Here is a 26,738-nt window from a genome sequence, read left to right on the forward strand (position 1 = left end):
CAGAAGGAATTCCTCCAAAGAGATACCAACAGCAGGTATTACAAAAAATCTTTTCCTTTTCTTTGCAACAATGTTACACTTCCTCCTGAGAATTTTTCTCAAATAAGGCATTAATCTGAGTCTGAACAAGAAAAATGGTACGAGGCAATGGAAACTGAACTGGACAGTTTAAAGAAACTGAAAGTGTTTAAATATGTTGAGCCTCCAACAAACAAGAAGATTATTGGCACACAATGGGTCTACAGAATTAAACAAAAACCAAACGGTGAGAAAATATACAAAGCAAAATTAGTAGCACAAGGCTACTCCCAAGTTTATCCTGAAGATTACACAGATACATTTTCACCTACAGTTAAAAATGAAAGTGTCAAAATTGCCTTAACCACAGCTATTGCCTTGAATTTAGAAGTTTACCAATTTGATGTTGAAACTGCTTATCTGAATGCCGATTTAAATGAAGAGATCTATGTGAAGGGCGCACTCGGTTTCCAGGATCAAGAAGGAGATGTCTGGTATCTGCAAAAGAGTCTTTACATCCTGATACAATCTGACTTAATGTGGCACAGGTGTCTCATTGACAAGCTAAATTCAATGGGCTTTATTAAGTCAGACTCTGATGAATGCATGCTTACAAAAGGGCAAGGTAATGTTTATGAAATTATACTTGTTTATGTTGATGACATTGTTTACATTGGTCCAAAAAAACCCGTATGAGTGAAGGTTTTTGCAAAAGGTTTAGAAAGACATTTTACATTGAAAAGCTTAGGACACATTCATGATTACCTAGGTGTTCGGATTGAAAAAACTCAGAAGGGGATTAGCCTCTCACAAGAAAACAAAATTGATCAACTCTTGCAAAACTGCAACATGACTGACACACATCCATGTCGCTCTCCAATGCGAACAGATTTTTTACAAGTTGATACAACAGTTTAGTCCTGAATTCAAAGATCAAACACTTTATCGTTCAGTTATTGGGTCACTGTTATACATTAGCAGTTGGACAAGACCTGACATTTCACTTAGTGTCAACCTTTTGTCAAGGTACATTGGCAAACAACTACATTTCACTGGACATGCATAAAGAGACTGCTGAGATACATGAATCACACGAAAGACATGAAGTTGTTCTTAAAACCAAAACACAACAAGTTTCCTGAGTTAGTTTGCTACACAGATTCTGATTGGGCAGGTGACAAAGAAACACGAAAAAGTACTTCTGGTTATATAATGTTTTTAAATGGTTGTCCAATCTATTGGAAAGTTAGAAAGAAGAACTTTATTTCTGAATCAAATGACGTATATTTAACCGAGCACTATTTTTCTGGAATAAACTCATTCACCGACTCCCCTGGGGGAAAGGATAGGTGATGAATAAGATGGAACTCTCCCTCCAATTTCTTGGGGACCAGCCCATGTGGTGATACCTTGAGTGTAACCAATGGCGGGTGTTTAAATGGTTCTAAAACTCTACCTTCTCTTACCTCCTTCTCTATCTTTTCCCTCCATTCCTAAAATAGACCATAAATTGTGTGCCCATGAAGCCTTCCTTGGCCCTTCAAATGGTATCCTAAACCCCTCCTTAAATCCCTGTAACAAAATACTTGCACGTTCCCTAGGTCTATACCCTACCAGCCAAGCTTCGAGCTTATCCACGTTAATGGGACTGGAGCCCTTTTCCTTCCAGCAAAATGTTTCCTCCATTTTGGTCCCTGCCCCTGTTCCTTTTCTTCAATTAGTTGGATTTTTCTATTGTGTTCCCGTCAATTACGAAGAACAGAGAGAAATTATACACATTGAGCTTTTTTACTTGAAACTCTTAGATCAAATAACATTAAACATAATTTCATGTATTTGTGTGTAGTTGTGCATATAATAATCCAATTTTGCTACTTCTGCTATGACAATCAGAAGCTTCTCCTTACAGGGAAAAAAGTTGCAACCATTTATCAGGTATATTAGAAATGCTCAGGGAAACTGACAGATCAGGAAATGTTTGCATGGCCACATTTGTTTACTTTTTGATTGTTATTTTTCCACCTAAAAGATTTCAAATAGATTTTCAGCTGAATTGAATAGCTTACTTGTTGTATTAAAGGTGGAGGGGAAAGTGATTTATTTTGGTTTGATTTTTTTAAATTTGCATCTCAGAAATATCTTTGCAGACTTTCCAAGTACACCATGAAGGAGGTCCTTGACTTGCAATCACAGTGGAACCCAAATTATCTGTTGCTCAGCGAGACCGTTTTTAAGTGAATTTTGCCCCATTGTACAACCTATCCTGCCACAATTGTTGAGCGAATCACTGCAGTTGTTGAGTGACTCACACAGGATGTGAAGTGAACCTGGCTTCCCCATTGACTTTGCTTGTCAGGAGGTCCCAAAAGGGGATCACGTGACTCCCAGACACTGTGACCGTCACAAATGTGAGTCAGCCGCAAAGCATTGGAATGTCAATCACGTGACCCTGGGGATGCTGCAAGGGTCATAAGGGTGGGAAATGGTCCTGAGTCTCTTCTTTCTACAAACGGTCTCTGAGGGAACCGTCGTCAGTTGAGGGCTGCCTGTATTGATGCTCCCAAGGTGCCTCTAGACGAAAAGGCCTTTTTCTCACAAGGGCCACAAAAGGCCCAAAGCCCTTCAAGATGCTTCCCAGAGGGAGGGGGAGGGATGGAGGCAGGAGGGGGAAAAGGCCTCCCTCCCCCCAATCTGTGGCCATCATCGAACCCCAAAAAGTCACCACAGGCAGAAATAGTGAAATTGTATTGAGACATGTATCTTTAAGACATTTTCATTAGGGGAAATGTAGTGAAATTGCACTCTGGATAATGTATTTCTTCATGTGACCACATTTGCATATTCCTATATCTATTTATTTATCTCTAAACAAACATGTTCCAAAGGACTGGTGAGAATGGGCCTAAAAAAACACACAAGATGGGTCTTTGCCAGCTTTAGTTGTCCAGCTCACTGCCTGAGGAGGCCAGTTATGACTTAACAGCCAGTGCACAGACTGCCCCCAACAGGCAGTGAGAGAGACAGCTAAATCATGGAAAAGCCCAGGAAGGTAAGGTCCCTGAGTGCTTACTGTGGAATTTTGGGAGTTGAAGTCCACTCATCTTCAAGTTGCTAAGCTAGCCAGTTTTTTTCTAACTTCTATATGGGTTTGTGTGTGTGTGTGTGTGTGTGTGTGTGTGAGAGAGAGAGAGAGAGAGAGAGAGAGAGAGAGAAAGTTTTTTTTAACTCTGCAAAGTTCTGGCAACTAGTTTTTCACCAGTTGCATCAGCCGTTTTGTATGGAGACTTTGAGCTTTAACGTTCAAAATAAAGTTAAATACATGTTGGCTTTAACTCAGCAGGCAGCTATTTCAGATCTGTGAGATGCTCTGGCATTAACTGGCCCCTGGGATTTTGTCTTCATGCCAATAAATCTCAGATTTATTTGGTCTTCAGCCACAGTTGCCTTGTATTCCCTCCGGGGTCAGTTTCCAGCATGGAGCTCCCGAACCTCTCAATTCTAGATCACCGATTTAATTCCATCTCTGCCCCTGCCATTATGTGCCATATGGGGATTATTTCCCTTTCATTTCTCTCCAGAGAATTCCCCAAAGTTGAATTATCCAGGGATCTTTCCAAAGAGGGAGAATTATTACGATCAACGTTTCAGCTCTACTCTTGGGCTGAATCCTCCAGGGGAGACTTTGGGCAGATAAATATGGAGTTTGGGAACAGCAGAGTCTGTGCTCTTGCATGTACGTCTCCCTCCTTTCCAGGTGAAGCTGTGTTTCAATCAGGAAAGCAACTGGATCATATCCCACCTTCTGAGAATCCTCTGAATTCTTCCTTAGGAAAAGGAAGGAGATTGATTGAGTCACCTGGTGAATTATGGATCTCCTGCTTCTGGTTGTGGTGATGCTTTTGTCCCATCCAATCTCTGGGAAGCTCAGAAGGAAATGCCCGCTGAGTTTGGAGCACCAGGATGGAAAACAACCACAGAGCTTTTACAACCCAGGAGACCATCTCATTGGTATAGTCGCCACTGTAAAGGAAACAAAGGAAACACTGCATACAAAGTTGCTTTTCAACGTGGCTCCTTCTCTTCCCGATCCGTAAGTCATTCAGGGTGATGTAGCTGCACTCTCTATGTTCTAACACTCTCCTTATTTTATGTTTTTTCCTCATTTATTCTTATATTGTGAATATATCTAATTGCCTGAATGATTTTGATATTGTGAATATATCTAATTTCCTGAATGATTTTGATTTCCACGGCTTCTTGTTTTTGTCTGTCTTTGTGAAAGAGACTCAAAAAGGGGTCTGCGAAAAAGCTGAAAAGGCTGCAGAGTATTATTTCCTCTCTCTGTTCAATCCTTAATTTATTCATTGAGTAATTAATTTGATGTGAAGTAATTGTGGAATAAGTTCTAGTTGCTGTACCTCAGTCGATTTCCATATTTGTGTAACTGATCATTGCTTTTGGTTCAGTAGGCATGTGTAAGATTATACACTGCTCCAAAAAATAAAGGGGACACTTAAACAACAGAATATAACTCCAAGTCAATCAAACGTCTGTGAAATCAAACTGTCCACACTGATTGTGTTGCTTTTCACATGCTGTTGTCAGCACATTCAACTTTGTACAGAACAAAGTATTCAAAGTGGATATTTCATTCATTCAGATCAAGGATGTGTTCTTTGAATGTTCCCTTTATTTTTTTTGAGTAATGTATATTAAAAGAAGTATTTGTTGTTGCTGTTGATTATAATACCATATTTTTTACAATAGGGATATTTTTGGTTTTTTATCTGCGTTAATATTCATTTTCAACATTCAACTGATCAACAAGAATTCCCAACTCCTGCACAACCTCACACTTGGCTACAATATCCATGACAACTATATGAGCACTTTCCGCACTTCAGATGCCTTGCTGGACATTCTCTCCACTGGAGAAGCCAATGTCCCCAACTACGGCTGTGGAAGGAAGGACAACCTTCTGGCTCTTCTTGATGCAGCTCACAAGGAAATCTCCATCCAGATGTCAACAATAGGAGGCATCTACAAAGTCCCACAGGTTTGTGTGTGTTCTTCTCCATCTGGTAAAAGTAAGTGGTGGGTGATGGTAAATGAGCAATAGATGCAATCATGTTTTCTGCATGGAATTCAGGAACTGATTTCCTCCATGTTAGCAAAATGTCAATGTTCTACCCCATTATGTTCATGTTGAGATTAATCATAAAAGGCCGGAAATGCAAGCAATACATTCCATGGAGAAGACATTCTACCAACTAGTTAATTGATCAAAAATATCTCTAGATGTTGGAGCTTCTGTTGGAATCTTCATTTTATAAGACAAGACCTGCCCTATCCACTTGGATTGAAGTTGACAATAGTCGCATTTTATGTAACTAGAATATGGAATAAAAAGGACTCCAGCAATTATAGACCAAATGGACTAGCAGATATTGTGGCTATCAGTGAGGTAAAACAAGGTTTACAGGCTTTCTAGATGTTAGTGCAGCATTTGACTGAATGAACAGAGAAATAGGGTGGAGAAAATGGATTGCCCTCCAAATGGAGCTCAGCCTGTTTGCCCTGATCCAAACCCTTGTTGGAGAGGGAGGTTTGGGCTCAATGGAGTCACAAGAAGAAGGATCTATGCTTACCAAGCAAGGAAAGGAAAGATACATATTTGAACCCTTGTTATTCATTCTAGATATGAATGACTTACTAGGACTAATGCAGGATGAAAAACAGATCATAAATAAATGTTATTTTATTTTTGACAAAAAAATTACTAAATTAGTGGGCCAGTGAAAGGCAGTGCACATAGTATACAGCACTTGGATTTCAGAAAGGATTTGATAAGGCAAACCACAACCTATTTCTTGGTAAGCTAAAAATATGTGAGATAGGCAGCATGATGCCCAGATGGAGTCAGCCGGTGGTCCTCAATTGAACTACGTCTACATGAAGGGAAACCAGCAAGGTTCCATTTTAGGCATGAATGATTTGTATGAGGGGAGAAATGGGGAAATCATCAAATTTGAAGACAACACTAAATTGGCAGGAATAGCCAGCACCCCAGAAGATAGGCTGAAGATCCAGAGGGATCTAGATAGACTTGAACCCTAACAAGATGAAATTCAATGTAGAGAAATGTAAGGTTTTACACTTAGGCTGGAGAAACTAAATGTACATTTACAAATTAGGTGAAATCTGCCTCAATTGTAGTAACTGTGAGAAAGATCTTGGAGTCTTAGTGGACAATCACTTAAAAATGGACCAACAATGTTTGGCACCAGACAAAAAAGCTAAAAACATTTGCATCAACAGATGGATAATATCATGTGAAGTATTAGTATCGCTTTATAATGCCTTCGCAAGACCACACCTGGAATACTGCATCCAGTTTTGATCACAATATTATTTTAAAAATGTAGAGATTAAGATGAATAGATTGATTAGTTATATTCTAGTATAATAATTGCATTAATTGAATTTTTAAAGATTTAGATTTATTCCTTTTATTTTTTACCATACTAGATTAATAACAATAGTAATAAATTGAATAAGTATTCAGATTTTATAGCTTTAGATTGCTATTCTGATCACTAATTTGCTTATATTTTAGAAAATATTGTTTTTAGTGGGTTTTTCCTAGTCTCCTTTGTTTTTGAATTATATCTCTTAGCAATATACTATTTTACTGTATTTTCTCTTAGTAGATACGTATATATACATATATGTTTTTGCATATTCTGTACATAGGTTTTTTAGGGAGGAGGTTTTTTCTTTTCTCCTTAATGCATTCTTTTTTTAAAAAAAATAGTTTTTATTAATTTACAAAGAGGTATATACAAAGGGAGGAAGAGTGGATGTATCGTATTTAACATCCTTGTGATAACATAAAGTCACAGATAAAATATGGTAATTCTGTTCAGTTATGCTTTATCCAGTCAATGTACATATCACAACCCAAACCGGTTATAAATTCCAAATTTTTTAAAGTACTGTATTTCTATAGTTCGTTATCAATTAGCTCTTCTGACTCTTCCTTCCCTCCCCCTCCCCCCCCAGTGAACTGTTGTTGACAGTTCTAAAAATTTTAGATTTCTAATTCGGCGGCATATGGCTGCCGCGGTTTTTCGAGTAGATTTTAATCTACACTTGAGTTAGGCTCCGATTGAATTAATCAAGACGTCAATGATAGTCCAATAAAACCATTCAGAATATTGTGTTTTGTTGATATAAGAGCTTCTCCACTGATATGTTAGCCTATTTTTAATCTGTAATTTATATTAATTCCTTGCCTTTCTTATTTTTCTCCGTTTGTTTTTTGTTTTTTACCCAGTCATAGAATTTTTCCCATGTCTTATAAAATCTTGAATCTTCTTTATTTTTGAGTTTTTGGGTGAGCCTATCCATTTCTGCACAATCGTAAACTTTCTTAATAATCTCTCTTTCACTTGGTGTGTTCTCTTTTTTCCAATTCTGTGCCACTGTGATTCTCGTAGCTGTAATTATATGTTGTATTAAGTAGAGGTCCTCTTTTTTATTTTTCAAATCTATTATGCCCAAAAGAAATATTTCTGGTCTGAGTTTTAATGTGATTGCTGTGATCTGTTGGATCCATATTTGAATTTTTTTCCATAATTTTTTTATGTGTGGACATGTCCACCATAAGTGATAGAAGGATCCAATTTTGTTGTTACATCTCCAACAATTTGGTTTTAGGTTGGGGTAGATCTTAGCCAATCTAGTTGGGGCCAGGTGCCATCTATAGAACATTTTTTGCACGTTTTCCTTGTACGGTACTGATTTAGTTAGTTTCAAATTTTTCCACATTTGTTCCCATTGTTGTATATAAATATTATGACCTATATTTTTGGCCCAACTAATCATATTTTCTTTCACTATTTCAGTTTCCATGGTATACCCCATTATATAGTTGTACATTTTAGTTATAATTTTTTTTTCATATCCTAATAATATTTTGTCGATTATACTATCTTTTTCTTGAATTCCTTCTTTCTTTTTATCTTTATTCCATTTCGTGAAAATTTGGGAATAGGACCACCAGTCAATATTGATGTTTTGGTTTTGTAGTTGTTGTCTGGTTTTTATAACTCCTTTCTCATCCAGTATATGATTGTAACTCAGCGCTTTTTGTGTTTGAAATAAATTAGGGTGTCTAAGGGCTTCAAGGCTGGAATACCACTTTGGGACTTTGGAGTAGTGTTCTTTTTTAATTCTTAACCATGTGTTTATTAGGGAGTCCCTAATCATGTGATTTCTAAAATATACTGATATTTTCTCTTTTTCATTCCATAGGAAGCTGTGCCATCCTTGAAGAATATTGTGCCCTTCTAATGCCAAAAGTCTCTGGTTTTGGAGGGTTATCCATTCCTTTACCCATAAAAGAACCGATGATTGATAGTAGACTTGAAAGTTTGGTAATCCAAATCCGCCTTGTGTTACTCTGTCTTGTAAAGATTTAAATCTCACCCTTGGCTTTTTCCCCTCCCAGATAAATTTCGAAATAGTTGTGTTTATTTTGGTGAAAAATTTTTGGTTCAATTTTATTGGGATAGTCTGAAATAAATATAGGAATTTAGGTAAGATAGACATTTTGATTGTAGCTATCCTCCCTGATAGCGAGATATGAATTTTATTCCACCTAATTAACTGTTCTTCTGTTTTTTTGAGAAGTAAATCATAGTTATCCTTTTGAATTGTGCCACACCTTTTGGTTAGTATTATGCCCAAATATTTTACTTTTTTGACAGTTTGGATTCCTAAGATTTTTTCTAGTTCCTGTTCTTGTTTAATGTCCATGTTTTTGGTTATCATTTTGGTTTTTTGTTTATTGATGTTTAGACCGGCATATGTTTAGACCTCTCCATATCGTTGTACTTCGCTCAATAAATGTTTCCCTGCTTCTATTGGATTATCCAGAATAAATGCTCAATCATCTGCATAAGCCTGAACTTTAAATTCCTGTTTTTTGATCGTGAGGCCTGTAATTCTCACATTAGTTCTTATTTGATTTAATAGTGTTTCTACTGCCAAAATATATAGAAGCGGGGATAGAGGACATCCTTGTCGAACTCCTTTTGAGATTTGAAAAGATTTTGTTAGTTCACCATTAAGTATGATTTGAGCTGATTGGGTATTATATATAGTTTGAATCATTTTTATCATTTTTGGGCCGAATTGCATTTTTTTAATTAGTTCAAGGGTAAATTCCCATCTTAAATTATCAAAAGCCTTTTGGGCGTCCAAAAATATTAGTGCTAATTGCTTTTCTGAGTGTGTCTCGTAGTATTCTAAAGTGTTGAGTATTGTTCTTGTATTGTTTCTTATGTATCTACCTGGAAGGAAGCCATTTTGGTCTTCCTTTATTATTTTGTTAAGGATTGGTTTAAGTCTTTCAGCTATTATTGTCATGAAGATTTTATAATCGACATTGAGAAGGGATATTGGCCGATAATTTTGTATGTGTTTCCCCCCCCCCGGTCTTTCGGGATTAAACTTATTAAGGTTTGTGTCCAAGATGTCGGCAACAAACCTTTTCCTAATACTTCGTTAAATATTATTACTAGAATTTCAAGTAAAGACTCTTTTAGTTCTTTATAAAATTCGGCCGGTATCCCATCTGGGCCTGGGGTTTTACTATTCTTTTGTTTAGTTATTGCGTGTTCAACTTCTGATAGGGTTATTTCTTCATTTAGAATAGCTTCATCTGCTTCTGCTATCTTTTGTACTTTCACTTCCTCTAAGTATTTATTTAGTTGAGTTTGATTTGTTTCTTCCTTTTGATACAAATGGGCATAGTATTCCACTGCTATGTTCTTTTTTTCCCCCAGTGTATGTTGTGTTTCCCCGTTTTTATCTTCTAAAATTTGTATGTATCGCTCTTCTTCCTGTTTTTTTAGTTTATAAGCAAGCCATCTGTCTATTTTATTTGCGTTTTCAAATTGATATTGATTAGTTTTTCTTAATTTTGTGACAATTTCGTCTTGTATTATTAAATTAATGTTATGTTTAATTGTATCTGTCTCTTCTCTTATTTTTTCATTTTGGAGGTCTTTTTGAGCTTCTATTTCTAAATGTTTTAATTTAGTCTTAAGTTCCTCTAATTTCCTATCCTTGTATTTCTTTTTTTTTGCTAGATAAGCTATTGTTATCCCCCTCATAAATGCTTTTAGTGTGTCCCAGATGTTCTGAATAGTGGTGTCAGTGTTCCAATTGTCTCTTAAGAATAGCTTGAGTTCTTGTTTAATGTGATTAATATAATCCTGATCTTGGAATAGCATTTGATTTATGGACCAGCGGTGTTGTCCTGGGGTCGGTATTTTAATTTTCATCAATATTGGTTGATGGTCTGCCCATATGTTTGGGCCTATTTCGATCTCGTGTATTAATTTTCCAAAATTTTGGTCTGTCCAGATCATATCTATTAGGGACCACGATTTTTGGGGGGATGAATAAAAGGTGTATTCCCGGGTGGATGGGTGTCTCTCTCTCCAAATATCTACCAATCTAAATTCTCTTGCTATTTCCTGGAATTCTGATGGTAGTGTTTTCCTCTCTCTAGATTTTTTTCTTCATAGATTTAAAGTTCTTTTTTGATGTCGCTCACTGCATTATAATCCCCAATGATACAGATGTCCCCTTTTTTTATATGTGCTAGCTGTTCAGCTAATTTTTTATAAAATTGTTTCTGTTTTGTGTTTGTAGCGTAAATCGCAATTATCACTATTTCTCTATATCCTATTTTAATTTTTACAATCAGTATTCTTCCTTCTTCATCTGAGTAAATTTTTTCTGGTTAAAGTACATCCCTAATATATAAAGCAATCCCTCTCTTTTTTGAGTCTGTTAGAGCTGTGAATAGTTTACCTAATTTTTTGTTTTCTAAGAATTTATGGTCCTGGTTTCTTATATGTACTTCTTGAAGGCATAATATATCTGAGTTTTGTTTTAATAATTTTGTCATTATCTGTTTTCTTTTTATCGGAGAATTCAATCCATTGATGTTTACAGAGATTAAATCAAGTGTTTTTAATGTCATTTCTTTCCCGGTTGCTTTCCTTTTCTTTATTGACGTTTAGCCGCCGCTCTTGTTGTAACCCTTTGTTCTTTTTGTTGTTCTCCCTTGTCCTGTTCCTCCTCTCTTATCTCCTCCACCCGTCTCTCCTCTTGTGATAGATCTTCTATAGTTTGGCGATTCTCTGGGTCCTGTTCTAGATGTTTTTGTATGAAATAATCTGCTTTCTCGAACGAATCTATTTTGATTTTTTTTCCATTCCAAGTTACTCTCCAGTTAGTGGACGTGTTGCAGAACATAAGAATGCATTAAGGAAAAAAGAAAAAACCTCCTCCCTTTTCCAACACTTCAAAACTACAGGGCATGAAATTGATTTTGACAGTACTAAATTAATTTCCAAAACAGAACACAACAGCAAAAGAATAATCATGGAAGCCATCGAGATAGAAAAACATCCCCAAAATATGAACAAGCGGGATGATACCTCCCGCCTACCAGACATCTGGAAACCAGCCCTCAAACGTATCCCAGCCACAGAAACTGAAACCAGATTCAGAATACACATTGCAAAACAATCAAGTAGCCTGCAAGCTCCAACTACTCAGGATATCACGCCTAATCCACAACCATTAACTAATCAGCATATCTCAGCTACATCAACGACCCCAGGTGTTACCCCACTGACTCACCTGGAAGTTTCTATATAGCAGGCAATTGCTGAGCCATCAAACCACACCCAGCCACCAGTATTTATAGAAGGAAGGCAGATCAGGTCTCACTGTGTTTGCCCTACACCAAGGACAGAAACACCAGCCTGAAGTTGACAAGTGGGACCTCGTCGAAACGTCGCCAGAAATTTCCAAATCCTACATGGGAAGAAACCCGAATATACCAAGAATTGATACCTCAATTCTTAGGGGAACTGAACCTGTCATCTCCGGGCTGGACAATCAATCCAGGGAGGTATGCTGCCTCCCTGGAGCCAAAATTTCTGACATAACAGAAAAAATAACTAAGATAATAAAGCCCACAGACTACTACCCACTAATAACATTCCATGTGGGAACAAACAACACAGCAAAAGACCTAGAAACAACAATGAGGGACTACGACCAACTGGGCAAGAAAGTCAAAGATATGGGTGCACAGGTAGTTTTTTTGTCCATACTACCTACAAGAGGATGGAACCCAACAAGAGAACGAAAATTTCTACAGTTGAACCACTGGCTAAAAGGTTGGTGCAGCCAAAGAAACTTTGGATTTCTAGATCATGGACTACACTTTCTCCAGGATGGGCTTCTAGCTAGGGACGGGTTACACCTCACTAAGACCGGGAAGAATGTCCTTGGAAACCGTCTAGCCCAACTCATCAGAAGGGCTTTAAACTAACACCGTGTGGGGTGGGCATTCATATTCCAGAACCTAACGCCAATCAGGGCCCCTCAGCAAGCAGGGTCAACAACAAACCAAAAAGGGAAGGGAAGGGAGACACTCACAAACACCGACCAGAAATCACCCAGGGCCCTCCCAAAAAAGGACACAAAGAACTCAAATGCCTCTATACCAATGCACAAAGCCTAGGGAACAAACAGGGTGAACTAGAAATTCTAATCCACGAAGGCAAATATGACATAGTTGGAATCACTGAAACTTGGAACTGGAATATACAGATCAAAGGATACAAACTATTCAAAAAAAAACACAGATCACACAAAAAAGGAGGTGGAGTTGCACTTTACATAAAAGACCACTACAATGTCACTGAGATACAAACTACGAAAGAAGAAAACCTTCTAGAAAGCTTATGGGTCAACATCAAAGAAGAAAAAAAGTGCAACACAACAATTGGTGTGTACTACAGACCACCAAACCAAACAGAAACAATGGACAGCCTTTTCAACAACCAACTGACACACATATGCAAGAAAAGCAACACCGTAATAATGGGAGACTTTAACTACCTGGAGTCCCGAGTCCGCAGAGAGGGGCGGCATACAAATCTAAATAATAAATAAATAAATAAATAAATAAATAAATAAATAAATAAATAAATAAATAAATAAATAAATAGGAAAAATAATTCCGCACCAAGCGAAAAAATCAAACAAATTTCTGACATGCCTAGCAGACAACTTCATAGTCCAACTCCAAAAAGTAGAGGAAGGAACTAGAGGGGCAGCCACACTGGACCTAACTCTCACAAACAGAGAAGAAGTGATCGCTGGGGTCGAAACAGATGGAGTGCTGGGTGAAAGTGACCACAACAGTCTCAAATTCAATATAATATCAACACAATCAACTAGACCCAACAACACCAAAATCCCAGATTTTAAAAAAGCAGACTTCAATAAACTAAGAGAAAACTTGAGAGTGATCCCTTGGACAACAGTCCTAAAAGGCAAAACCACGCAAGAAGCTTGGGAAATCTTAAAAACCACAATCACAAAAGCCCAAAACAATGCTATCCCGATGAAAAAGAAACACCCAAAATCCAAAAGGAAACCTAACAAAGAAACTGAATGGAAAAAAAAAGACAAGTACAAAAACTGGAAAGAAGGACACATAACCAAGGCAGAATACCAACAAACGGCCAGAATCTGCAAGGAAAAAATCAGGATAGCAAAAGCCCAGTATGAACTAAGCCTAGCAACAAAGGTCCAAGACAATAAAAAAAGCTTCTTCCAACTCATAAACACCCCCAAAAAAATCAAGGAAGCAGTCGGTCCGCTAGAAAGAGGAGACGGCACAGAAGTAACGGACAATAAAAAGAAAGCATAACTGCTCAACACCTTTTTTGCATCTTGTTGTGGTTCAGCCTGAGGCAGCTCAAGGACCAGCTGTGTCTCTGCTGGCTCCATGCCCGGAGGAGGATGACAGCGAAGAGGAGGGGGCTGAGCAGTCAGACGGGGGAGAGTCCAGTCAGGAATGTGACGAGGAAGAACAGCATGGGAGCCCCAGGGAGGGGTTCTCCCCAGCCAGTAGCTTGGAGTCATTAGGTGACGAAGCACAGGCTGTCATTGACATGCGACAAAGACGTTTAGATCAAAGAAAGGAGCAATTGAAGAAATATTATCAACATTGAATTAGGAACAGCAGGGCTTGGGTGTGGTCCTCATTAGCAGGGAAGGGTTTATAAGGCAGGCAAGCTCTTGAAGCCATGTGGAGTGTTATCAGTTTGGTGTTGCGTGACCCTGCATTGTATCTCGGTGTCTCTGTTCCTGGCTTGTGGCCCAGCAGTTTGGAAGACCTGTGGGAGGTAGATATCTGTTATCTACAGCTTCGTCTTGGCAGCAAGAATCCTGTATTGCTACAGGGACAATTGCCTTTGTGTATATATTTGGAGTTCCAGTGTTTTTCCTGCTTTGTAAGGACATTTTCTGTTCGCTTTGTTTCTCTTGAACTTTATAAACTGTATTTGCATTTTACCGGTGTGTCTGGCTTATCTTTTTGGGTTGGTCATAGCTTCCGGAGTGACCCAGACAGAACACATCTGTTTTCACACACAAAGAAACAACAAAACAATGAGCTTGTATCACAGCTGCAGAAATCAAAATTGGAACAAAACACTACTTTAATAGAAATACAGTAAGAGACCACCTATTGGAACTGAATGAGTACAAATCACCAGGACCAGATGGCCTGCACCCCAGAGCCTAAAGGAGCTAGCCAATGTCATCACTGAACCGCTGTACCACATCTTTCAAAAATCCTGGACCACAGGAGACCTACCAGACGATTGGAAAAGAGCCGACATGATCCCTATTTATAAAAAAGGCAAAAAACCAGACCCAGGAAACTATAGACCGATCAGCCTAATGTCTATTCCCAGGAAAATATTGGAAAAGATAATCAAGAAACAGATCTGCCACCACCTTGAATCGAACAATGTAATAACCACCAGCCAACACGGATTCGTCAGAAACAAATCATGCCAAACCAACCTCATTTCAGTTTTCGACACTGTGACCAAATCAATTGACCAGAGAAATGCAGTGGACATAATATATTTAGACTTTAGCAAAGCATTTGACAAGGTGGACCACAACCTTCTACTCTCCAAAGTAAAGAAGAGTGGAATCGACAGTAACACAACAAGATAGATTGAAAACTGGCTGACCAATTGCACCCAACGAGTAGCCCTCAATGGGACTAAATCCACATGGAAAGAGATAGGCAGCGAGGTACCACAGGGATCAGTCCTCGGCCCAGTACTCTTCAACATATTTATCAATGACCTAGATGAGGGAATAGAGGGGGAATTAATTAAATTCGCAGATGACACCAAGCTGGCAGGAGTGGCCAACACCCCAGTGGATAGACACAGAATTCAAAAAGATCTAGACAGACTTGTACAGTGAGCCGAAATGAACAAAATGTAGTTCAATGTAGAGAAGAGTAAAATCCTGCACCTAGGCAAAAAACCCCCCCAAAACATGCATACAAATTAGGTGAAACCACACTCACCATGAGTGACTGTGAAAGGGATCTTGGAGTCTTAGTGGATAACCAGCTAAACATGGGCCAGCAATGTGCAGCAGCGGCTAAAAAAGCCAACACAATCCTAAACTGCATGAACAGGGGGATACACTCCAAGACCAGAGAGGTAATAATACCATTCTATAAGGCCCTGGTCAGACCGCATCTGGAGTATTGCATCCAGTTCTGGTCACCACACTTCAAAAAAGATATAGAGACTCTAGAGAGGGTGCAGAAAAGAGCAACTAAAATGATAAAGGGATTAGAGACCAGGTCATACGAGGAAAGGTTGCTGGAACTGGGCATGGATAGTCTAGTAAAAAGAAGGGCTAGGGGGGACATTATAGCTGTATACAGGTACTTGAGGGGTTGCCACAGAGAGGAGGGGGACACACTGTTTTCCAGGGCACCAGAGGGCCGGGCGAGGAACAATGGTTGGAAACTGACCAAGGAAAGATTCAACCTGGAGATAAGAAAGAATTTCTTGACAGTGAGAGCGATCAACCAGTGGAACGGCCTGCCAGCGGAGGTTGTGGACTCCCCAACTTTGGACACTTTCAAGAGGAGATTGGACTGCCATTTGGCTGGGATGATGTAGGATTTCCTGCTCAGGCAGGGGGTTGAACCTGATGACCTGTAAGGTCCCTTTCAACTTTAATAATAAATAAATGATTAAAAATCTAGAGTAAAACATATGAAGAACAGTTGCAGGCATTGGGTATGTCTAGTTTAATGAAAAGGACTGGGGGTGACTGAGAGGAAAATGTAAAGATGGTTTATTTTGTGTAAAGAAGGGAACCAAAGTGCAGCCATATTGTGATATCAAGTTGTCTTTTACACTCAGGCCTTTCCTCTGTACCTTTATATAACAATGCGTGCGAAGCAGAATTATGAACAAATATTGTATTTTTAGCTCATTGTGTGAAAAACAGGATATAAAAATGGGGCTAGTCCCTAAGTAAGAGGAAAAACCACATAAAGAACATACGTCATTGCTCACGTCAAGACTTATGGGAGTGTTCGATATACTGGGAGTCATGTATGTATTGTCTATTTGGTATAAAAATGGAGGTGTGAAGATGTCAATTGCCTTCTTCAGGTGTGATTTTCAACCTGAGTTGGCCTCTCCTTGATTAAGGAGATAGTAAATGTCTGTTCCTGTTCACCTGGCTCCTGTGACATTATTTTTCCTTTTCTCACAGTGACCTAATAACAGTGTGTGATATTTCAGGGTCTGCCCCAAAGAATAGGGGGAATGGGTTAATCTATTTTCCAAAAACTGAAAAACAAGACAAGAAACATTGGATTGAAACTAATCACGGAGAGAAACAACCTAGAACTAAGGAGAACTTTCCTTACACTTAGAGCAATTAATCAGTGGATTAACTCAGAAGTTGTGTGTGCTCCAACACTGGAGATTTGCTGAAAGGACTTCCCTTTACTTGCTTGGAAGATAGGGCAAAAGCATAGCCAGTTCTATAGTGTGATGGCTAGCACTCTGGACTTTAAATCCAGTGATCCGGGTTCAAATCTCAGTGGAACCTCCTTTTTTATTTTTTATTTTTTTTTTATTTTTTTATTTATCATCATCATCATTTATTAATTATTTCCATGGGCACATCGGGAAGGTTCCCTTTTGCCCCCAAAGAGCTGGAGGGTCCTTTTATTGCTTTCTTTTTTCCCCCACTAAGAAAGCATTAAAAGGACCCAAACCCCTTTTATTATATAAAGAAGCATGATGTTGATGATGATGATGATGATGATGATAATAATAATAATAATAAATAAATAAATAAATAAAATAAAAATTTAAAAAAGGATGTTCCACCAAGATTTGAACCCGGATAGCTGGATTCAAAGTCCAGAGTGCTAACCATTATACTGTAGAACCAATGATACTTCTGCCCTCTCTTCTAAGCAAACAAAGGGAAGTCCTTTCAGCAAAAGGAGCTGGGAAATCCCACAATGGGATTCCAGGGGTGGAGCTTCGACATCACGGAGTTTTCGGGTTCGGCGAACTCACCCGAAATTCACAGCAAGTTTGGCCGAACTCGCCAAACCCAGACAACGTTGGGTTCGCCCATCACTAGTTATAGGTACACATATTTAGCATGTTAAATACCTATTGGAACTCACTAATGTACACTAACAAAATGATATTATCATACTTACACATTGGATTGTATATTCTGTGAACAAGACTTGGATTCTTTTGTCATAATAATTATCTGATAATTAATCAATCCAGGTCAAAAATTAAAGTCTTTGGGAAATGACATGGTAGCCACAGTTGATCAGCCAATGGAGCGTGTAACACCTTTCCTTACCTGGGGTTTTCTCTGAGACTGAATCTGGGACCCTCATCATCAAAGGAGCTCAGTGAGGGAAAGGGCCTGAGTGAAAGTGGTGCTTAAATGAAAACCTCATAGCTCTCCAGCTTCCTCAGCCCCAATTATCAACGCATAAGAGGTCAAGGTTTCCCCCATGTTCTTACATCCATCTGATGTTTGGGGCTTCAGAGAGAAATCACTAGCAGAACCAACCCAATCACAGCCTCTGAGGAGCATCTTGGGGTGGGTAAAAGGACTGCAGCTGCTGCCCTCAAAGTTGTATTGGGAATTTACACAATTTCTGCTTTCTCTAAATTCAGAAAACATAGATAACGGCATAAATTTTAATCTACGAAAACTGACAGACTCCAAAAACAGACAAAAGTTCAATTAAAGAAAAATCTTGGATTATACAACTGACAAATTGTATTAGGAACTGAGGTCTCCCAGTTTCTTGTATAACAGGAGAAGAAGCAAAAAAGAGTCCCTCAGAAAAAAATCTGGGATACAGAAACAGAAAAAGATGCACCCATCCTCAAAAATTATAATACCTCAGTCAACATTTGAATGTGTTAATCAAATTGTGGTAAATTGTAGAGGTGGTACAGTAATATTATTCACAATGTTTATAGTTTTAAAATTTATTCCTTTTCATATTTATTATACAATCTTGCTAATATCCTGTCTTTAATAATTCAAAAAATGTCAAAGTACAAATTGTTCTAATACATTCATGAGAAGCAGATTGAATTTATTAAAATCTAATAGTTTGGATTTGATCTGACCCCAAATATGACACGGCATTTTCATTGCTTTTTCAGATCTATCATGCAAGTGCTTCAGAGGCTCTGAGTGATAAAAGCAAATCCCCCTTTTTCCACCAGATGCTCCCCAAAGAAGGGTTCCAGTACCCAGCTGTTGTCCAACTGCTCCTCCATTTCAGATGGACCTTGATTGGCCTCTTTGCTTCAGACACAGAGAAGGGAGAGAATTTCATGAGGACTTTCCCTCCTGTGCTTGTCAGGAATGGAATTTGTGTGGTTCTATCACAACGATTCTCAACAACTGAACATACAGCCTCCCTCAGAGATGCCCTCTCTAAGTGGAGACAAGTTAATGTCTTTGTTCACTTCATAGAAGTTGATTCCCTTTGGGACAGAATTCTTCCTTTCCATGAAACATTTCTGGGCCTGCCAGGACTCATTGAAGGGAAAGTCTGGATTCTCACAAATTTTTTAGGGTATGAAATGGACAGGCGCAGACTTCTCAAATACGTCCACAGTATTTTGAACTTTGGTTATCTGCCCAAAAGAAGGCCAAAAGATGAAGCCTTTGAACCCCTATTATTTGTGGAAGTAAACATTCAAGATCTTTATTTTCTCTGTTCTCTTTCAAAAAATGTCTTTTCTGTCAGAGGCCGCAGAAGATGCACCCAGAAAGCCCCACTGGAGACCCAGTGGAGATGGAACAGGATAGACTTCCCAAATCAATATACATTTTACAGCATCATGAAGACTCTGGCCTATGTCTTGAATGCGGCCTATTCCTCCAGATCGAGAAGGAGAAGGAAGGAGGGAGAAAAGAGGTTGGGGTCTCCAAGGCTGCAGCCATGGCAGGTAGGGGATCCTGATAGGGATCCATGAATCTGAGATCCTTTGGAGAAGGAATCCCGAGGAGAAGGAGGGGAACCACCTCAACAGATCTGCCCAATTTAATTACTCAGAGAATAATGGTTCCAAAGCGATGGAGGTTTCCTAATTTTTTACCACTAGTCTGTGGGTGTGGCTTATTTTGTGGGTGTGGCTTGATGGTCACCTGAACGCATGGGAGTGGCTTACTAGCCATGTGACCAGGTGAGGGTGGCTTGGCCGTCATGTCTGGGTGAGAGTGGCTTCATGATCATGTGATTCAGCAGGCGAGGCTTTGTGGTCATGTGACTGGGTGGGCATGACCAACTCAATGTCACTCACATCAAGAGGTGCCTCGCCCAACCCCTCCCCTCCCAGCCATTCCTTGTCACACTCAATGAATCTGCAGTTCTGCAACAATGTTCTTCGCCTTTTTTCCATCTTTCCATACTTGAGATGTCCTTTCATGGACCCCTGAAAGGAGGAAATGGCTCCCATGCTTTGCCCAAGAGTGTGAGAGGCAACAGGCTCTTAAGGGGCTGCTAGAAAGAAGTGGGGGGGATGTATTTTCCAAAGTACCAGAAGGCCAAACCAGAAGCAATGGATGGAAACTGAAGAAAGAGAGAAGCCACCTAAAACCAAGGAAACATTTCCTGACAGTGAGAACCAATGTAGGTGCAGAAATATTTCGGTCATAATTTCACATATAAAGTTGCCATCCATGGAATACAATCTGCATATTGTTCAGAACAGTCATTAGTGTTATGGCTGATGTGGCTGAATATGGAATGGAATAGCATATTAAGCTGGAATTATGCAATCTGATGGACATAGTAAAGACACCCATATTTATACTCTGGACTATAAACATTGAAATAACGTAAATCCCTGAAAAATATGTGGTAGCCCTGGGCAAAAGAAAGGCAGTAAAATCACCCTGTGTGTGAAATAGTGTATAAAATATTAACACATGATAAATATTGGAACAATTAAAAATAATAGCAGAGTTTTTCTCTTTCTCTCTCCTTTTTGTCTTTCTTTCTCTTTTTCATCTATCTCTTCCTTCCTATTCCTTCCTTCCTTTTCTTCCTTTCCTCCCTCTCTTTCTTTCTTTCTTTCTTTCTTTCTTTCTTTCTTACTGTCTGTCTGTCTTTCTTTCCTTCTTTCTAACTTTCTTTTTTCTACTCCTCTATCTTACTTTCTTTCCTCCACCCACCCAAACTTCCTTCCTTCTTTCTTTCCCAACTTCCTCCCTCCCTCCTTCCTTCCTCCTTTTGCTTTCTCTTTCTTTCTTTCTTTCCCACCCAACCTTCCTTTTTCTTTCCTTCTCCCTCTTTCTTTCTTTCTTTCTTCCTCCCTTCCTCTTTCTTTCTTTCTTCCTCTTTCTTTCTTTCCTTCCGGCCCTCTTTCTCTTTTTCTCCCTCCATCCCTCCCACCCAACCTCCCACGCTTTCTCCCTCCCTCCCTCCCTTCCTTTTATCTTTTTTTCTTTATTTCTTCCTCTCTTTCTTTCTCTCTCTTTCTTTCTTTCCTTCCCTCCCTCCCACCCAGCATCCCTCCCTCCCTCCTCCCTTCCTCTCTTTGATTTCTTTTTCTTTTTTCTTTCTCCTACTCTCTTTTTTAACATCCCATTCATCCATCCAACCTTCCTCCTTTTTCCTTCTTTCTCCCTCCCTCCATCCCTCCCACCCAACCTCCCACGCTTCCTCCCTCCCTCCCTCCCTCCCTTCCTTCCTCCCATCCTTCCACCCAAACAAAATGGTGATGCATGTGCACTGCTGAAAACTTGGCTTCTGCACATGCTTAGGAAAAGAAAGATAAAGAAATATCCCCAAAATTGAAACATATTCAGAAAAAATGGGGGGGGGGGAATGGTGACCCCTAAGGACTGGTTCCAGGCAATGTTCCCTCTAATTTTTTTTCGGTGTGGGCGGAAAAGTATAGTATCTGAGCAACAGTCCCTTTGGTACTGGGCGGCATAGAAGTATAAATAAATAAATAAATAAATAAATAAATAAATAAATAAATAAATAAATAAATAAATAAATAAATAAATAAATAAATAAATAAATAAATAAATAAATAAATAAATAAATAAATAAATAAATAAATAAATAAATAAATAAATAAATAAATAAATAAATAAATAAATAAATAAATAAATAAATAAATAAATAAATAAATAAATAAAATAAATAAACAAACAAACAAACAAACAAACAAACAAACAAACAAACAAACAAACAAACAAACAAACAAACAAACAAATAAATAAATAAATAAATAAATAAATAATAAATAAATAATAAATAAATAAATAAATAAGAAAAAAATTCCCTTCTTTTTTTATTAAAAGAAATTAGTAATAAAACAAAACCGAAATCTATTACTATTATTATCTTCTCTTTTTTCATCCCTGTCTCCTCCCCCCTTGTGTGTGCGTGTGTGAACTCTTGAACCATTTCCAATTAGAGGTGAGCTATTGGAAATGGTTCAAGAGTTCACACACACACACACACAAATGGCTGGGGGGGTTTCTCTGTTATTATTTGGGTGCTTTTTATCATATGCTTTAAATCAAGAGTCATTTCTCTCTCTTTCTCTCTCCCCCTCTTGCTCTCTCTCTCTCTTTCTCTCTCTCTCGTTTTCTTTCTCTCTCTCTATTGCTTTCTTTCTCTCTCTCTATTGCTTTCTTTCTCTCACACTCTTTCTTTCTATCTCTCTTGCTTTTTTTCTCTTCTCTCTCTTGCTATCTCTCTCTCCCCCCTTTCATCTCTCTCTCTTCCTCTCTTGTTTTCTTTCTCTCTCTCTATTGCTATCTCTCTCCCCCCCTTTCTCTCTTTCTCTCAGCACCGGCATTGGACAGTAGCCGTGCGGCAGCGGCAGGGTGATCAGCTGTGAGGCGGAGCTCCGAAATGGAGGCACTGACGGTGAGGGGGCTGCGAGAGTGCTTTCTCCAAGCACTTTGGGAATGCCTGCCCTTCCCCCTTGCTGGAAGTCTGGGACGAAAGCGCTCCCAGCGAAGGGGCTGCAAGAGGTGCGGGGCGGGCATTCCCGAAGCCCACGGAGAAAGCCCTCTCTTGCAGCCCCCTGGCTGGCAGCGCTTTCGTCCCGCACCCGCTACCGCCATGGGAGAAGTCACGCCCCAAGGCAGGAGGCAGTGGAAGAGGAGAGGGGGCAGATCGGGCGGGCGGGGGGTAGGGCCGAGAAGCCAGGGACGCGTTTGGCCGGAGGCACCATGGGGAGGCAGGGACGGCCGCGGCTCCCTTTCCTCCTACTGCCGCACCTCCCCGCCCCGCCCCACGGGCTGGCAGGGGGATGGGGAGCGCACACCCATGGAAAAGGGTGGGGGGAATTTTGGGGTGCACAGCTTACAGGGAACGCTGGTTCCAGGTGGGGTGATATCACCAGCGGGCCGCTACCAATGCACCCATACTGGACCAGTAGGACCAGTGATGGGTTCCTACGGGAATGGTCAGGAATGCAGTTCCGGTAGCAAAATTTGGAGCTCCACCCCAGAGCACCCAATTTCCACAGTGCAGTAGTAAAAATTTTGGTAGCCCATCACTGAGTAGGACCCACCCCTGTCAAAGACTAGATACCCTGGTATTCCAATATTAAACACGGTTGATTAAAACTACTGTATCCTTTTTCAAAATCAAATCCTGTATGTAGAGGTTTGTGATTAGTGTAGTGGAATTTTACCTCCTCTCTGCAGAAATCCCAGTTAAAGCTTGGTGCCTGCAAGGGGACCTTTTCCTTGAGTTGGGGTCTCCCCAACCAGAATATCTACTTCCTGAGATCCCTATGGTTGCATTTGCCTTCTTTCCAAGAACATCTCCCTGCTGACTCATATTCTGTTTCCAGTTCACTATGATTTTGAGGTTATTTTAACAAACATCCATATCACGTGTCCCTCATCTTTCTCCCAGTCCTTCATTAATGTTATTACATGAGACTCTCTTGTTACTCAAGTCCTGGTTGCTAAAAAAACCCCCCATGTTTTTCTATTGCTTTTTGGTTGTGCAGCTTTCTCTCTGTGGAAATCATAAATATTTTTTCTGCATAGTTGATATCCCTGTCATTAAATTTTATCTTATTCAAAAAAGGTAAAAAATTTCAAAAAATTTCAAAAAATGGAACAATTACAAAAATAAAAATTAGATGAAACATTTTTAAAAAATTGTGCATTAAAAACAGACTAAGCCACCTACCATGTATTGTCCCCCAGTTAAGTACTAGAATGAAGGTCCTCAAATGTTTTAAATAGGGAGCTGATTGACAGACCCTCAGATAGTTGGGGGACTGGACCAGCTGGGTGGTCATGTGAGTGGGTGGACGTGGCTAGGTGGTCATGTGAGTGAGTGGGCATGGTCAATTTAACAATCAAATTTTTTGCCTTTCTCAGCTCAACCAATAAAAGAAGCGCTACTTGAGTAGATGCTCATGGGAAGATAAGGCCAATGGTGAGGGGTGGGGCAAGGGCGGGGCTTAATTCTACTACTCTGTGCACTGGATTATTTGCATTGGTGGGCCATCTCCAGCCCATGGGCCGTAGTTTGAGGATCCCTCTATTAGAATGTAGAATATCAGAGTTGGAAGGCATGGTGGAGGTCATCTAGTCCAACCCCCTGCCTAGGCAGACAAATGGTTATCCAATATCTTTAGAACTTCCAATGCGGGACTATAAGAGGCACCCGTGCATAAGACATACCAAGATTTCAAAGAGGTAAAAAAGAAAAAAATAGGTTTTGCCCTCCCCAACCCATAGGATCATTTTGCAGACCTCCCAAACCGTCTACTCACCTGTTTTCACATGGAGCTGGTCTTAGGGAGGCCAAAAATGGCCTTATTCAGTGTATAAGATGCACCACCATTTCTGTTGTGGTTAGCTCTGGCCCAGCTCCTTCCCCAAGGAATGTGGAGGTGGATGTGGGGGAAACATCCACATGCCACAGTGCTGTTTTGCTCCCAATAGAATCTGCCGATGAAGTCTCCTCTGATGAAGGAAGCGTGAGTGACAGGGAAGAGGGGAGTTTGGCAGACAGCCCAGGAGGAGATCAATCATCCTTATCATCCCTGGATTCTGAACAAGAACTTATTACAGACCCACGCATGCGTAGAGTGATGCATAGGAGAGAACAACTGAAGGATTATTACAGGAGATAAGTGAGGCCAGATGTGGTTGGGTGGGGCTGCTGTAATTAGTGCTACAGATAAAAAGAACAGCGTGCTGGATAAGCCTTGTGGAAGTTTATCTGATTCATAGTTTCATCAAGATCGTGGTTTTGCTGTTTTCCTGTTCAAGACTGTGTGTGGACTTTCTGGACTTTGGAATTGGACTCAATTTCCCAATTACTGGGTGAGAAATTGGATTGCATTTAACCTGTGCCTTGTGTGTACCAGAAAATCCCTTTGACATTTAAAAAAGGAGTTTTTTCTGCTTTTCTGTTGATAAAGACCGTTTGTTTTCCTTCTATCATGTGGTGTGTGTCTGTTTGGACTAATTACCCTGTAATTACGGGCGGTTGGGACATGAGGGTAGAACAGATTTCCACCTTATTTTGGGGGGAGGGGAGGAAGTGTGTCTTAATATTCTGAAAAATATGGTATTTTGGAAGTGTAATGGTATCTGAGAATGACTGTAGGGTTGAGGAAAAGAGAGGCTGCCTAGGGAAGGATCGGATCAGAGGGGAGAATCCTGCAGGTGCATAATGGGAGAGAACGAAACTCAGAAAGGATCTTGGCTAAAATTTCAAGCTGAAAAAAAATTTGGTGGGAGATTTGTTCTTTCAGATTTGCAACATTTGGTTGATATCGCATTACCATCAAGTAGAATTAGCACATCTGAAGGTGTTTTCCATCGGGATGGCCAGGGAGAAGATTAGCCTGACACCTTTCTTCTTGATAAACCTGTGCTTCCTGGGAATCAACCTGTGGTTTCTAAATAATTTATGAATCATTTTCCCTGCTCTCTATTCAGTTTATGTGTCAGCTGCTCTAGAAGGTTCCCTATAATTAATCAATTTCATCAATTATATTTTCTCTATATTTTGTTGGTATATGATTGACAATTTTTCCTCCTACTTTTTCATTCACTTTTGAAAATAATGGCTGTATTATTTAACCATATTTGGAGATTAGACAATTGTAGAAGAAAGACTGAATGTGGCAAAAAAGTCGCAGGGGGCGGGGCTGCACTCAAAATTTTCCGTTTGATAACAGTGATAACGGTGATAGTTCCTCACAGTCGAGTGAACTAAACATAGGGGAAGTCTTGAGTGGTGGGTGGTTGCGCAAACACCCCCAGCAAGAGGCACAATCCCCATGACCAGATGGAGAAAAAAGCTGAGGTTCCTCATCAGCCCGAAGGCCCAGCATGCTGAGCGAACATCGGGGAAGTAAAAAAGAACAAACAGTAGTATCAGCGAAAATGGCAAAGACAGCTATAACCTACTTACCCAAATTGTAGGTGTGAATTTGGGTGATCTTTTTGGAGGGCTGTGAGTCTCCTGAAGTGCAAAGAAGCGGCGAGCGTTGAGAGTGGAGCAAAGATACGAGAAAGGAAAAGGAAGTTGAAGTTGGTGAGCGGAAGTGAATGGCGGACGGCGGATAGCAGGAGAAGAAGGAAAGCGGAGAGTGCGGAGAGAGGTGAACGGGGCGAGAAAACAAATGACAAGTGCCAGAAATCCCCCTGTGTTTCCTGAGGTGTTTCCTGAAGTGTTTCCTGAGGTGTGGATCAGTGGAGCCGGTGGAACAGTGACCATCCTCAGAAGGACGGAGACGGAGTGACAGAGGTACAGAGTGACGGAGATTGGGGCAGCGGTTGGAGGATACAAGGGATCCAGAGAAAGAGCAATGCAGCAGTGAGCAGTGAGCAATGAAAGAAGAAGAAATTGCCAGTTTGTTTTGCCTTTTCGGAATTGGAAAGAAAGTCATGTGTGTGTGAAAGTGCGAGGAGCCAGCCAGGAGGGACAACAACGAGCTGATTGAATGGAGGCGAGCGATGACGAGAGAACAGCAAGGTCACAGGAAGATTGGAGACACCAGCATCACGTGGAAAGTTGAAAATTTCGTATATTTTTCTCTTATAAACTCTTATAAACTCAAATACAACTTATCTTTACTGCCTATTAGAGAGTTAATTTAAATTAACTTATAAACCATCAATTTCCTACATATCTTTACATGTTAACTTATTATTAGAGTATCTGACTATTTGATTATTTGATAAGTATATCCATCTTACTT

At 39.8% G+C, this 26,738-nt stretch overlaps 1 protein-coding gene across 1 annotated transcript in view; it reads left to right on the forward strand.

Annotated features, from left to right (window-relative positions):
* Positions 1–3,884: 3,884 nt before the first annotated feature.
* LOC139173077 (vomeronasal type-2 receptor 26-like) overlaps positions 3,885–26,738 on the forward strand; it is a 30,894-nt gene continuing 8,040 nt past the window's right edge. The window contains exons 1-4 of the mRNA XM_070762574.1: positions 3,885–4,108; positions 4,786–5,082; positions 6,156–6,161; positions 18,695–19,475. Of these exons, the coding sequence (XP_070618675.1) occupies positions 3,885–4,108; positions 4,786–5,082; positions 6,156–6,161; positions 18,695–19,475 (1,308 nt within the window). The remainder of the gene's footprint in view (positions 4,109–4,785; positions 5,083–6,155; positions 6,162–18,694; positions 19,476–26,738) is intronic.

The sequence above is a fragment of the Erythrolamprus reginae genome, chromosome 10 (assembly GCF_031021105.1).
Source record: "Erythrolamprus reginae isolate rEryReg1 chromosome 10, rEryReg1.hap1, whole genome shotgun sequence".
Taxonomy (NCBI): Eukaryota; Metazoa; Chordata; class Lepidosauria; order Squamata; family Dipsadidae; genus Erythrolamprus; species Erythrolamprus reginae.